General features: G+C 41.9%; 1 protein-coding gene across 2 annotated transcripts in view; it reads left to right on the plus strand.

Moving 5' to 3' along the window:
• The window catches only part of JAM2 (junctional adhesion molecule 2), a 45,848-nt gene that overhangs the window by 14,507 nt on the left and 16,354 nt on the right, over nt 1-14,987 (plus strand). For both annotated transcript variants that reach the window (XM_038128874.1, XM_038128884.1), the window contains exon 2: nt 12,406-12,471. In XM_038128874.1, coding sequence (XP_037984802.1) covers nt 12,406-12,471 — 66 coding nt within the window. The remainder of the gene's footprint in view (nt 1-12,405; nt 12,472-14,987) is intronic.

Raw genomic sequence — 14,987 nt, forward strand, 5'->3', positions numbered from 1 at the left:
TGCAAAGTGTTTCATCAGGGAAATACTTTAGAGGATGTGGCTCCCAAAACATCTTTCCTGTGGAAAGCTGTGATGATCACTGAGTTAAAATTTATGCTTGATTTAAAAACAGATAAGGCATAGAGTTTGTTTATTCCTGTTTCCTGTGTAACTTTCCAGTTCTTATATTTTCTAATCTGAATACCTGTATGTTGCTTTGCTTGTGTAGCTTTTACTGTGATGAAGATTGTAGTGTTTGGTAGTTGTTTTTTTTTAATTTTCTTTGTCCCCTTTAAGGAAAACTTGGCACCTCTTATACTGTGACCTATTGTTCCTAGCTCTACCTTCCGGAGGATTTCTTCTAATCAACCTTCTCCTTAGGGTGTGAAAAACATCTGTTTGCTGTAGCTTCTCTTGGTATGTGTTAGCCTTAATGGAATTAGAGTAGCTTGTCTTGTTCAAATATGCCAGAAGATGTTTCTATAAAATTTGTCATTAAACAACTAAATTATCTGTTAAAGGCCTGTAGAATTAAAGTTTAAAATATGCATTCATACTGTAAACTACAAAGCTGATTGAAGGTACTGGTCATCAAGCATGGCTGTTAGTTGCTTCTGCCAAGAAAGGACTATTGAGCAACCTTGGCAATGTAAAAGAACTTGCGAATGAAAATGGGATGAGCAATTTTTCCATTGCATTTGGATTTTAGGAAGGGTTCACCATATTCTTTTAGCTGAGAACTGTAAGAACTGGTAATCATGTTCCCTGCTCATATTGGCAAAGAACCTGGTCTTTAGTCTGGAGGACAAAAAGCTCTAAAACTAAATTCAGTGCTGTCCAATAGGATGCAGTCCTAAAATTCATGGTTCAAGTCACATTTACACAAGTGAAACCACCCTCCCACCCCCAGTTACTGGAAAAATCTCAGAAATCCTAAATTCACAAAGCATTACACAAGACCCTTGCTGAATATTTAGAGAGCAGCCTACCAGTGTTGGAAGGACCTTTTTTTTTTTTTTTCTTTTAAATGGGCATGCTAAATAGAATGAAGTCACAGTAGTGTGTCCCAAAGTCAGAAAAATTTGAACGATAAAAAGCATATGTAACACCCTTTTTAAAAACTCACCTCAAGGAGTTACACATATTGCATATAGAAGTATATTCTAGGCCAATATTTGCTTCAGAAAGAATGGGTTTTTTAAAATTTAAACTATTTCAGATGTTTTATCTCCTTCATTAGTGGAACATAGTGGGATATAAGGTGGCAATGCTGGCTTGGTCATTATACTTGGCTGCAAATGAGACATGTGTCTGTAGTTGGCAAAGTTAGCTATCCTGCCTGCTATTTGAGATGTTTGTGCACAATTCTGGTTAGGTAGTTACTCCTATACCTTTAGAAGCCACAACTTAAGACAGTGTTGTATGTACTCATCCTCTGTAGTGTGTTTTGTAGAAATATTGAGATTAATCAAAAAGGTGTTGAGAAGATCCATTTGAGAGGGACTGAGGGTGGCAGGAAGGTTGAAACTGCATGATCTTTAAGGTTTTTTCCAACCCAAATCATTATATGATTCTGTGATGCAAAAGAAATTTGGTTCCAGCTTAAATTAATAGGACTAACTACAGGATGAGACACCTCCTTACTTTACCAATGTATTTACTTAGAACAGTTTTAAATTATACTGTCAAGGTGTTCCTCCTAAACATCTGGAAACATGCTCCAACAGTAAGGGAACTTGTCTGACTTCACTGGTTCTGAAAGAGCAAGGACTCCAGTTTCATATGGAGTATACTGGAATTGCAAGCCACACTGGTTGATACAGTTTGAAAGAAAACGAAATCTGTTTTCAGGATTTTAAGATAAATACTGGGTGTATTTATAGGTTTATAAATGAGGTGACTTCATGAAAGTGTTTATTCTTTCCAAATTGTTTGGCAATTCCAGCAGAAGTCACTTAAAGGTTGTAGGAGACTTCAGAAGTCTTTATCACAAATTGGGGGCCAGAATGGTTGTGTTCATTTGGGTAGTGGTGGGGTAGTGTTTGTTTCTTCTGGTTTTCCAACTCTCTTGTGTTTCAGAGCTGATTTTACAGTTGATGTAAATCAATCTTGGTACTATTGACTTCAGAAAACACACTCGTTTGCACTGGGTACCAAGCTTTATTTTGCAAATTCAATAACATTATGCAGTTTCACTAGGTGTTTGCACAGGGAAGTGTTTCTGCTGTATTGTTACTCCTAGAAATGCAAAGGGAAATCTGTTTGTTCAGCTTCAACTTTGCACTGTATGATATGAGGGGGGTGGGACAGCAGTGGTAAAGGGCTTCTACACCAATGGCCTAGTCACATAGTCTTTTGAAAAATGGTGGCACTAGACACATGTTCTCAGCATCTTGATGCATCTTAAAATAAGCAACAGCTGAGTCAGCTATAGGCTCTCACTGCATTTACAAGCTGTCTTTGAGCTGCCAATGAGTTGCTGTGGAAACCATTGCTGAGCAGGACCAGGAGATTGCTGGAAAAGAGGCTTTTTCCAAGAGCCTGACTAGTTTAAACCCCCATCCCCCATTTGCAGAAGCTCCCTCTGAATTGCCATGGAGACAAGAGGAGTACGTGTTTTGAGACTTGTAAAAGTGCGAGCTATAAATATTTATTTGGCTAACAGTATATGCTTTCTGTGATGTCTCTCTGTTGGAATAAACTCCATGTTACATTGAACCTTTGCAAGTTGCACTTTCTGTGCATTCAAACCCTTCTTCTCTTCTGTGTGAGTAGAAAAGAAGGAAGCAATATAAACCCTGGAGGGAATTAAATTTTACATTTTGATTATTAATTATAAAACATTAAATTATAATTATTTCCTCAGTATTACCCCCTCTCGCGCAGTACTCTTTGAGTACTGAAAGCACTTAGGAGGCTGTTGAGTTTATCTAAAATTGCTGTACTTCTGTGTTCAGTTTTTCCAAAAGGCTGACCTAAATAATCTCTTGCTTTCTTGCCCTGTGCCACTTGACTTCTTTTTTCCCCTTCCACTTTCTTCTCTACACGCACTTCAAGTTTTGTGTTTCTAGAGCCAACTGTCCTTGGGGCTCTGAAATGAAATTAACCATTAACACAACCTTAAATTCTTAGGACTCCCACTGATAACTAGATAATTGGCTCTGAAAACTTCAAAAGTCTTAACAAAAGTCTTTTGTTACTTTTACTTTGAAGATTTTTTTTTTCTTTTTTTCTCCTTTTTCTTAACTTGAAAACTAAGACTTAAAACGAATGTGCTGGCTTTCCAGATTTCACTTAACGGTCCCCAGAAAGCTGAGGATTAAGGTAACTGAGTGACTGAAATTGAGTTTCTTTTGCCTATTTTCCCCCCACTGATGTGGGATAACTTCCTCTAGCTTTTGTTCAAAATTTGAGGTCTTAATGCTGTGTTTATGTTGTTAACTTAATCACAGGGTCACAGAATGGTTTGGATTGAAGGGACTTTGTTGGAGACTCAAATGTTACGGTTTATGGCTTAAACATCTTTATGAAAGACTTTTGCCTATCATAGCAAAGGTGTATAACAACACCGCACCAGCAAAGCCCTGGATGGGCCTCCTGACTGAAAACCCTGAACTGTGGGTTAAACCACCTAAGGCAAATTGAGACAAAATGCCACTATTGTGTGAAGCATCTGGAAGAGCATCCACAACAGGGCCCAGCTGAGCACCTTTGGGGTGGAGACCACAGCCCCAGGTTTTTCTGCTGCCAGGCTCCCACAGATCCCTGCACCAAAGCAGGGAAGGAGGAGAGGTTTTGGGTGTGTGCCATGGCCTCTGGCCACATGCAGTGAACACTCATCCTCCACCAGGCAGACTGGCCCAGCTGTGGGGCCTTCCACCCCTGGAAGGCCAGATCTATGTGAGGGACAACTATGTCAGGGACAACTGAGGGGGTGTCATGGCTCATCAAAGGCCCTCCACCAAAGGGGTCCCCAGACCCTGCACTGCATGTGATACTACATGATGCAACAGATCTGCAGTCTTGCAAGGGACAGTGACAAACTTGCCACCCCGGCGGGAGGTACCTGTGTGTTCCCACCTGCCCAAACATATATTAATCCACTGGATTCTATACTTTTTGTTGGGCGACCCTCACCACCAAGAAGACCAGATGGAGGGAAGCAGTGAGACATCACTGGGGACCTTAGAAGGGATGATACATTTCTACTTAATCTCTGTCACTCTCCCTGTCCCAATATTCCTTCCCTCCCTCCCTCCCTCCCTCCTTCCCTCCCTCCCTCCCTCCCTCCCTCCCTCCCTCCCTCCCTCCCTCCCTCCCTTCCTCCCTTCCTCCTTCCTTCCTTCCTTCCTTCCTTCCTTCCTTCCTTCCTTCCTTCCTTCCTTCCTTCCTTCCTTCCTTCCTTCCTTCCTTCCTTCCTTCCTTCCTTCCTTCCTTCCTTCCTTCCTTCCTTCCTTCCTTCCTTCCTTCCTTCCTTCCTTCCTTCCTTCCTTCCTTCCTTCCTTCCTTCCTTCCTTCCTTCCTTCCTTCCTTCCTTCCTTCCTTCCTTCCTTCCTTCCTTCCTTCCTCCTTCCTTCCTTCCTTCCTCCTTCCTTCCTTCCTTCCTTCCTCCCTTCCTCCCTTCCTCCCTCCCTCCCTTCCTCCCTCCCTCCCTCCCTCCCTCCCTCCCTCTTTTACTATTAAATAAAATATATCAAGTTTTTGGTATCAACACCTAACCCTTATTTGGTTTTAATTACACTTTTTTGTGTATTCAAACTTTTCTGCCTTTGATCCATTTTATTCACAAGGAATTAGTTCCCTTTCTTCTTCTCTGCTTAGAGTGGATTGCAACGACTCTAAAGCTCATCTAGTTTCAATCCCCTTGCCATGGGCAAGGACATCTTCCACTAAACCAGGTTGCTCAGAGCTCCATCCAGCCTGGCTTTAAACACTTCTAGGAATGGAGCATCCAAAACTTCTCTGAACAACCTGTTCCCGGGCCTCACCACCCTCACCTCAAGGAAGAATTTCTTCCCAGTATTTAATTTAAACCTGCCCTCTTCCGCTTTAGAGACATTCCTCCTTGTCCTGTTGCTACATACCCGTGTAAAATGTCCCTATCCATGGGTCTTGTAAGCCCTTTAGGTACTGAGAGGCTGCAATAAGGCTCCTTTCCAGGCTGAATAATCCCAATTCTCTTAGTCTTTCCTCATAGCAGAGGTGTTCCATCCCTCTGATCACCTCTGGACTGGCTCTAACAGGTCCATGTCCTTCCCATGCTGGGGACCCCAGAGCTGGAGGACACACTGCAGGTGCGGTCTCACCACAGCGGAGCAGAGGGCCAGAATCCCCTCCCTCCTCTGCCGCCCAGAGGGCTTTGGATGCAGCCCAGGACATGGATCACCATACTGACATGTGATTGACTTCATACAATGAAGCTGAGTTTATTCCACAGAATCACAGAATAATGAGTCTGGAAAAGACCTCTAAGACCATCGAGTCCAACCTATGCCCTTAACACCTCAGCTAGACTAAAGCACCAAGTGCCATGTCCTGTCCTTTTTTAAACACATCCAGAGATGGTGATTCTACTGCCTCCCTGGGAAGACAATTCCAGTACTTTATTATTCTTTTGGTGAAAAACTTTTTCCTAATATCCAACCTATACCTGCCCTGACATAGCTTGAGACTGTGTCCTCATGTTCTGTCACTTGCTGCCCGGTGGAAGAGACAGACCCCCACCTGTCTACAACCTCCTTTCAGGAAGTTGTAGAGAGCAATAAGGTCACCTCTAAGCCTCCTCTTCTCCAGGCTAAACAACCCCAGTTCCTTCAAGCGTTCCTCACAGGGCTTGTGTTCCAAGCCCCTCACTAGCCTTGTTGCCCGCCTCTGGACACGCTCAAGCATCTCAACATCCTTCCCAAACTGAGGGGCCCAGAATTGAGAGACGTTGAGATGCTTGAGTGCATCCAGAGGAGGCAACAAGGCTGGTGAGGGGCTTGGAACACAAGCCCTGTGAGGAATGACTGAGGGAGCTGGGGTTGTTTAGCCTGGAGAAAAGGAGACTCAGGGGTGACCTTATTGCTCTCTACAGCTACATGAAGGGTGGTTGTAGTCAGGTGGGGGTTGATCTCTTTCTCCAAGCAGCAACTGACAGAACAATAGGACACAGTCTCAAGCTGCATCAAGGGAAATATAGGTAGGATATTAGGAAATTTTTTTTTTACTGTAAGAGTGATAAAGTATTGGAATGGCCTGCCCGGGGAGGTGGTGGAGTCACCATCCCTGGATGTGTTTTTAAAAAAGACTGGATATGGCTCTCGATGGCATGGTTTAGTTGAGGTGTTAGGGTACGGGTTGGACTCGATGATCTTGAAGGTCTCTTCCAACCTTGTCATTCTGTGAATTCTGTGAAGTATGGCAAAAAGGGAGCCAAAACAGGTGTGCTTAAATGATGTGACAATTGGCAAAACTCCAGGTATCATTTGAGTGCCTTGTGGTAGGTAATTCCATGGCTGAGAAGTTTGCATTAGAACCTAATCGTGTAGCTGAGGCTTTACCCTAAAGTGGTCATGTCTGAAGGATGCTAACACCAAACAGATGTCTGGTTTCCTATTCTCTTTCAGGGACTTCAGTAAGAGAATTGGTTTATTCTTGAGATGCTGGACTTCCTAAATTTACAGAATCCTCAGAAACCCATTGTTAAACTTTGTTTTAGACCACCTGTTGTTTAGAACTTGGCAAAACAAATGCAAGACTCTTTTTTCTCTTGTACTTATAACTTTGTTTTGATTCTGTTCTCATGTAATTTCTTCCAGGCACACTGTTTCTTTTGATTTGATTTGACTAATATGTTTTTCCTTTAAGATTCGTCTAGCTAGTAGTTTCAGTTTACAGCTGTGAGTGTTTATCAAATGGAAAGTGTGGGGTTTTTTGAGTTTACTTCTAAACAAACATAGCTACTAACATGTAAAAGCAGGGTGGTTTTTTTTTTTGGTTTTTTTTTTTTGTTTGTTTGTTTGTTTTCTGGTCTTTAAAAAGCAGCCTGAATAATTACTGGTACAGTAATATGTCATGTTTTCACTATTGCTCTTCATATGGTGAATTAAATCCAAAGCTGAAGACTTGGATTCTGAGTATTTAGCACAGACATTTCTCGAAGGATGTCTAAGGGAAGAGTTGCTCTAGCTTTAAGGACCTCTCCTATCTTTCTGCTTGATCAGAATATATAATGGTTTTAATATTAAAAATATTAAACCATAAATATAAACCATTTTATTTTATTATTTAATATTAAAGTGGTGCAGCTGTCTCTGCACCACTTTACATTACTGTTGGAACTCTACAGCTTCTTGGAAAGGGTCATGTATATGGGTGGTTTGTGAGTGTGAGGAGGAGGGCTGTGTGTATGTTGAACTTCTTTCTCTCCCTTTCTCCCCCTCTTTCTCATATTTTCTACTTAATTGTATTGTATAATAGAATCTTCCTGTAAAATGTAAGTGTAAATATGGAGACTTTGTGCAGTTGCAAGCTCCCAATAAAAAGCATGCAAAGTAATTCTGTAATGACTTCCATAGTGGAAGGTAAGTACCATGGTCCTGCCCCAGAAGTCATAAAATGTGTTTTCCTTTTGTGGCTTCATATTCTGTGAATATTTTGATCATGACAGTGAGCTGCATGACACCTTCATTAATGAGGAGGACAGAAATTTCCAGGCCAATGAAACAGAGAATGTAATACAGTGGTGGATTGCATGTACTAGAGCTGTTTTGCGTCCAAACAGAAGCTGATGAGACAATAATTTATAAATTATTTTATCCACACATTGGACACCTAGAAAGGCTTCCTTTTGAAATGTTATCAAGTGTTAGCTGTTGTCAGTCTCAGAATAAAATGCTTCTCCCCATCAAGAAGGAAGATGTTATTTCAACAGATAAATGTGATTTGTTAACTAATGGCATCTAGAATATGGAGGAAGAGGGGGCAAGAGGGGTATTGTTCTAGAAATATGGTTTGGGTAAAAGTTACGTGTTAATTTTTTTCCCATAAATCTAAATAGGACCTAATAGGTTGAAAAGAAAATTACTTACAGATTCCAGGCTATTCTAGACCTAGCCTGAACAAAAAAGGAGCTGGGCTGTGGACTTGCAGGAGAAATGATTGCTTTGGGAGGAATTGGAGAAATGGTTTCCTCCTCCAGTTTCAGCAGGATGTGAGGGGACTTATACAGAGGATTTTTAAAATTTCTTTCTTCAAAGTTCAATAGGAAAGTTTTCTTTCTTGGAGGGATGGAAAAAATTTCTAAGTGCTATTTGCAGTGCAAATTTTTTTTGCTATTTCAGTATTCTCAGAGTATGTAAATGTCATTGCTAGAATTCTTCATGTCTTATTTATTTCATATTATAAACTTCTGATTATAACTTTTGGGGTAACATAAAGTGGATAAAATTGAAACACATTACAGACAGGATAGCTATACAAAATCTGGATCTTTTGGTATTGTACACACATGAAAATTCACTTTACACTGTCAGGTGAGGCTGTGTTCTTTTAGACACAAGAATTGTTGGACATGTATTTGGAAGGGGATGTGAGATAGTGAGAAAGCACCACAGAGAATCCATGTTGGAGCAGGCTCTGGCAGTAACTGTGACCTATAGAAAGCAGCCCATGCTGTAGTAGGGGAGAGCATGCAGAGGAAGGAGCAGCAGAGAAGAGCACATTCCCACAACTACTGTTTTAAACTGGCAGTAAATTTAACTATTTTTTTCCTAAATTTAGTCTGTTTTGCCTGTCATGGTAACTGCTAACTAAACTCCCTGACTCCCCATCTTTCTCTTGACCTATGAGCTTTTTAATCTTATTTTCTCCCCGGTCATGTTGAGGAGGAGGAGTGAAAGAGCAGCTGTATGGGTGTCCGTCCGGCAGCCACCCAAGGTCAACCCACCACAATATACAGTGCATGAATAACTGAACTCTTGCTACAGTGCCAGGGCCTCAGATACCATTTCTGAGTGTTGCTCCATGACTCAGAGGCAGTGGTTATAGATACCTGTAGAACTGTAATTTTTATTTTTAAAGGATCGAAAAAAAACTCTAGAAAATTAAGGAGAAAAAAGGCCATAGGAACAGAATGAATGAAGAATTTCCTCTGTTGTGTTGGACTTAAACCATAAGGAATGATTTTTAATTGAGAAGAAAACTATGATAATGTACTATGGTGTATGGGATCAGTGCTGTTTAATGTCTTCATTATTGACATAGACAAAGGGATCGAGTGCACCCTTGGCAGATTTGCTGATGACGCCAAGATGAGTGGTGCTGTTGCCGCACTTGAAGGATTTAATTGTCATCCAGAAGGACCTGGACTAGCTCAAGAAGTGCCCCATGGGAATGTCATGAGGTTTAAAAAGACTGAATTCAAGGTGCTCCACCTGGGTCAGGCCAACCCCTGGTATCAGTCTAGGCTGGGGGATGAACAGAGCAGCCCTACAAGAAGGACATGGGGGTGCTGGTGGGTGAGAGGCTGGACATGCTCTGGCCATGTGCACTGGGAGCCCAGGAACCCCTTGTGTGCTGGGCTGCCTCCGAAACCTCATGGGCAGCAGGGAAGAGAGGGGATTCTGTCCCTCTGCCCAACTCTGGTGAGACCCCACCTGCAGGGCTGCATCCAGCACTGGGTTCCCAGCATAGAAAGCACATGGACCTCTTGGAGCAAGCCCAGAGGGCCACTAAAATGATCATGGGGATATGGCATGCCTCCTGTGAAAACAGTCTGAGAAAATTTGGGTTGGTCACCCTGTGAAAGAGAAGGCTCTGGGAACACTTTATTGCAGCCTTTCAGTACTTACAGAGGACTTGTAGGAAAGATGTGGACAAACTTTTTAATAGGGCCTGTTGTGGGTTAGGACAAGGGGTAATGGCTTAAACTAAAAGAGGGTTGATTCAGACTAGATACAAGGAAGAAAGGTTTTACAGTGAGAGTGGTGAAACACTGACACGCATTACCCAAAGATAGAGTTGATGCCCCATCCACTCTATGTGGAATGGAAACATTCAAGGTCAGGCTGGATAGGGCTCTGAGCAACCTACTCATGTTGAAGATGTTCCTGCTCATTTGCAGGGAGCTTGAGCTAGATGACCTTTCAAGATCCCTTCCAACACAAACCATTCTGAGATTCTATGATGATATCTTCAAACAAACAAAACTTTGAGCACTGAAAGCCCAAATGGACTCACTCGAGGCAGAAGTGAGGTACTAACTTCAACAAGTAGTAATCAACTGTTAAAGTGTTAAAAACTGTAATCAAAGTAATCAACTGTTAAAAGAAAGCCATAAGAATCAAGAGATTTATAATTTGTTTGTTTCTTCCGGTCAAGACTAGATATTCATCTGCTAGGGTGTGTGCAACTCTTCCCCCATTAAGCAGGGGAAAAGGAAATTAATTCGAGATGGACGAAGGAAGTCTGTGTGCTTAAGAACATCTAATCTTGCTATTTTCCTAGTTTCTATCAGTCCAAAGAAGATTGTTTTAAACCAAATCAAGTTTCTAAACATTGATGGAAACAGGTTCTCAGTTCTTGTCCATACCTGCTATAGCAATTGTTTAGTCGGCTGATGCAGACAGAGGAAATTGACTGCATTAAAAGTGTCCGTGCTGTCTTCAAAACTAGTACTAAGCCAAGAGAACTTGAGATGCTTTTGGGAGAAAAGAAAAAAAAAAAGTAGACCTGTGTAAAGAACTGCGTTCAGTTGTTGTTAAGCACTGGCGTTAATTGTAATACCTGTGCCCAACTCCTGGTAGCTGGGTGGGGGTTGATGTAGGTCTAGTGATTATTTCACTTGTTCTTTCTGGAAATGCTCCCAATACATGAGTGTGAGGAATCAATTTAATTTTGAGTTCTGTCTCAATATTGTTTGAAATTACCAGAGGTGTGGGCGGGAGGAGCTGTACAAGTGCTTTTTGCAGGAGGTAGCTAGGAGAAGATGAAAAGCCCTGACTTTCTGGAGACTGCCTGGCAGCCATCTCACAGCTCACATATAATAGGCAGTCAGTAGGAGATCACTAAGGACACTGACCTCCAGAGAGGTTCTCCACTCAGATGGTGAAAGGACAATGGGCTGCAGTGGAATGTTGGACTGGGCCAATGATCTCCTCTCAGCATTGCAGACCTTGGGAGGAGCCAGGGGTATAAAAGTAACTGTGTCACAAGCTTCGGAGCTTTTTGTCATTTTGCCCAGACTGCCTGGTTCTTTTACCCCCATTTTTGCCTTCACTGGCCCTTGCTTGCCCTCGCTCTCTTGCTGTCCCCCTTCCTGGCTGGACACTTGCTTACCATTTCCTGTGTCCAGCCCTACCATTTCATCTCCCTCATGTACTCAAGCTGTCGCCTGTCCTGCCTACCTGCATTCCTGCCTGCTTCGTCTCCGTGCCTGCCTTGTTCCTGCCTGAGCCACCTGCTTCCAACTCTGCGTCACCGATCTAGCCTGTCGCCACGGCCTCCACCATGACCCTATCCGGGTTGCTGCATCTCCTGCCCAAGCGCCCACTCACCTCGTGTCTGGCTGCCAGTTTGTGCAGGAGCCGTGCCTTTGCTCCAGGAGCTGCAAAGGCTTCCCCCAGCAGGGCACATGCCCACACCCCCTGCCAGCTGGATGTTGACAGCCCACTCTGAGGTTCTGGTGATAATGCCCACTTTTTCTCTCAGTCACGCCCCCCCTTTCTCTGCCCATTCTCTTTCCTTCTCCTTGTTCATTTTCTGTCCTTTCTATGCTTCCTTAATAGGGTAACATCCTTTTCACTACCAATAAATGGTTCTCAGATAGAATACTTGCCTCGTTTCACATAATTCCATCCTCAGCCGTCTGTTTTAGAAGAACCCCCTGCAGTTCCCCCTTAGTGGAATGTAACACTGACATATCCAAGAGTCTATGGGGATTTTTTCCTCTCTTTGAGTTAAAACTAGATAAATCTTGATTATCTTCCTTCCCATTTCAAGAAGAATTTGAGATAACTGCCAATTACTGTACATATTTTTTACCCTGTATAATCTGTAAGTGGTATTCTTCAGAAAATATGCATGCCTTGTAATAGGAATGTTATGGAAGATACACTTAAGGATTAATAGATGTCTCCCCAGTTATAAACAGACATTACCATAGCATAAAATGTTTACTGTTTATGTAGAACTTCTTACATGTTAATATCATTACGCCATTGTAAAAAGGAATTACTTATTTTTACAGATGCCAGAACCTGGAGAAAAAAGATGAACTGTTCAAGGCCAGCCCTGGTCTAGCTCTTAGTTTGTACTCTTTCTCATAGGCAATGTCTCTTGTACAGTGTGAGGAGGTCTCGAAAAATATTGCTTGTAGCTGCCAAAGCACATGTGAAATCACAAATGTTTATTGCTGAATTGTCTTTTTTTGCTGTCCCCTTGCAGATCCTGATGTGTCTGGAATCTCCATTGAAACAGATAACAAAAATGTAAAAGCAGAGGAGTTTAAAGGTACAGTATGGGCATTGTTGTGATAATTTTTAGTATAGATACAATACATGCAAACTATGTATACAGAAGCTGTGCAGCTACTGAGTTTTTCTTCCTCTTTCCTGAGGGGTCTTGTGTCTACTCTCTCCACTGATTCTGCATTATCTTGGTCTTGTCCCCATTTTCTCTTACTCGAGGTGGGGTTGACCTAGGTGCTCCCCAGAGATCCTTTTCAACCTCACCTGTTCTGTGGTTCTACGACTTGTCATTCCTGTAACTTCTGCCTGGTTTCCTTCCACACAATATCATGGGAGCTGATGGAAAGGAAAAACATTAAATATCTTATAAGACAGAGAAGTGAGGGACTAGAGAGAACAGATATAAGTTAGTTAATTCTAAGTAACAATAATTTAATGGCTATTTTTACTTGTCAGTAGCTGTAATGGCTATTTACATAGTTATATATGTATATATATGCGTGTCATATATAAAATAGCAAATTACTTCCAATAATGGGGCGGAGAACTTATGGAGGCAAAGAGGAAAACCTGTTTGCTGGGTAGATGAGAAAGGGGAGTACTGTAGTGTGATGTTTGTGGGTTATGTGGGTTTGTTTTCTGAATTTGCTTGGGTGGAGAGAGGTGGGAATTTGGGATCAAAACCTGTTTTCTGAGCTTTAAACCTTATTCAGCTTCTTAGGGGTCTCTAAAACTGTCATCTGGACTTCTGTTAAGTATTCTTCTCTTGACAGAAAGCATTTAGAGCTTCAGCTAATATTAAAGCTTGATTAGGTTCTGTCTTTTTATATGGTATATGGCTTGCATTTTCTCTTTTGTCATTTGTACATTGAATGGAATCAGTTTCGCACAGCCCAGATGCCAAGCCAAGTTCTTCATGTGCAGCAGCATTAAGGGATGGTAGGGCCAATAGACAGTTATTCCACTGAGTGCAGCTGGTCAGAAATGCATTTTCCTTTTCTCCTCTAACTCCTCTTACTGTAGAGGAGGATGGTCAGGCACTGGGACAGGCTCCCCAGTGGAGTGATCATGGTACCAAGCCTGACAGAGCTCAAGGAGCATCTAGGTGACACTTCTAGTCATGGTTTTGTTTTAGGTAGTTCTGCAAGGAGCGGGGAGTTGGGCTCACTGATTCTTAGTGTTCCTTCCAACTTGAGATATTCTGTAATTCTATCACCAATGACAGCCTCCAGACCAGATGTAAATCCAAATTAAATATTGTGCAGATCTCTCCAAGATTCCAGAGGGCTTTTGCAGGCCTAGCAGTACCAGTGCTGATGCACAGTATCCTGTGGACCTATCTTAATGCAAGTCTGGAAAATACCTCTCCCTGACTCCATTACTATGGGAAAAAGCAGGAGAGGGGAGTTATAACTAAGAACAATTTTATTATGTTGTCTCTGTTCTGTGCACACTCCCTTTCTTCCAACCATTCCTTTTCTCTGAATAAGATCATGTGGGTGGGCATCAGTGCTAGGGTTTTTTCTGAAACAAAAACATGTGACATGCAAGAAAGGGGCAGCTCATTTGAGACAGAGGTGACTTATTCAGCTGAGAACACTTCAGCTGAGCTGTCTCTGTGTCAGCTAATAGAGACCAGCTCATTTGACAAGCCAACTGTCACAAGGCCAGTAGCAAAAGCAAGCTGAGCTTGAATGATGGTTTTTCTTTGTTAGAAGGATACAAAAACAAAATGGGAAGGAAACTAGCAAATCTTAAGATTCAGGAAGCCTCCACCCATACACTCAACCTGAAGTCAGGAACCTCAGACTTCCTGAGTGCACAGTATGTTTTTCAAAACAGCCAGTGCACGTGTAACATGTTTCTGGCAAGGAATGCCCTCCTGCCTCGATTTTTCTTTCAAGTCTGGATATTTTTTTCCCTGTGAGGTATCACCAAGGCTACCAGTCTGGGTTTTTGTTTTTTTTTCAGAGCAGACCTAGGAAATCAGACTCTGAAGGGCAAGGGAGTAGATCTGTCTGTAGCTCTTAATTACCTTCCAACCTCATTTGTTTAGACTGGAAAGGAGGATGATGGTTGATTGTGTTTGAACAGTGCTTGTTGGCATTATGAAAGCTGGACAGGCCTTGTCAAAACTATAAAGGCTTTTCCTCCGGATATTGTGGCCTGTATTGGAAAATTAGTAGCTTACAGGTAGCAAGGTCTATATTGCATTTGTTTCTTTAACCATCTTATTGGAATATTTTTCATCTCCATTAAGTTATACATTTAAACAGAAAAGCTATTGATACTGAATTCAGAATGGTAATTCAAACAATATGTTTATAACAGGGTCAGAGTCCCCTTTTTTAGGGGAGATCTGCTCAGAAATGTTTAAACTAAAATGAGGGTAGTAATAAAGAATGTAATTGATAAAGTAGATACTCCCATGTTAGATGGGGAAAGTAATAAACCCTATCTAGCATGGGAATCCCCAGCTTCTGAAGTTTGACCCAAAAGCCTTTTCTGTTATACTGAAGTATAAGAAAATTACTGATTTCTTTTTTCCCCACTGTGTTT

This window comes from Motacilla alba, chromosome 1 (assembly GCF_015832195.1).
Source record: "Motacilla alba alba isolate MOTALB_02 chromosome 1, Motacilla_alba_V1.0_pri, whole genome shotgun sequence".
In the NCBI taxonomy this organism is placed as follows: domain Eukaryota; kingdom Metazoa; phylum Chordata; class Aves; order Passeriformes; family Motacillidae; genus Motacilla; species Motacilla alba.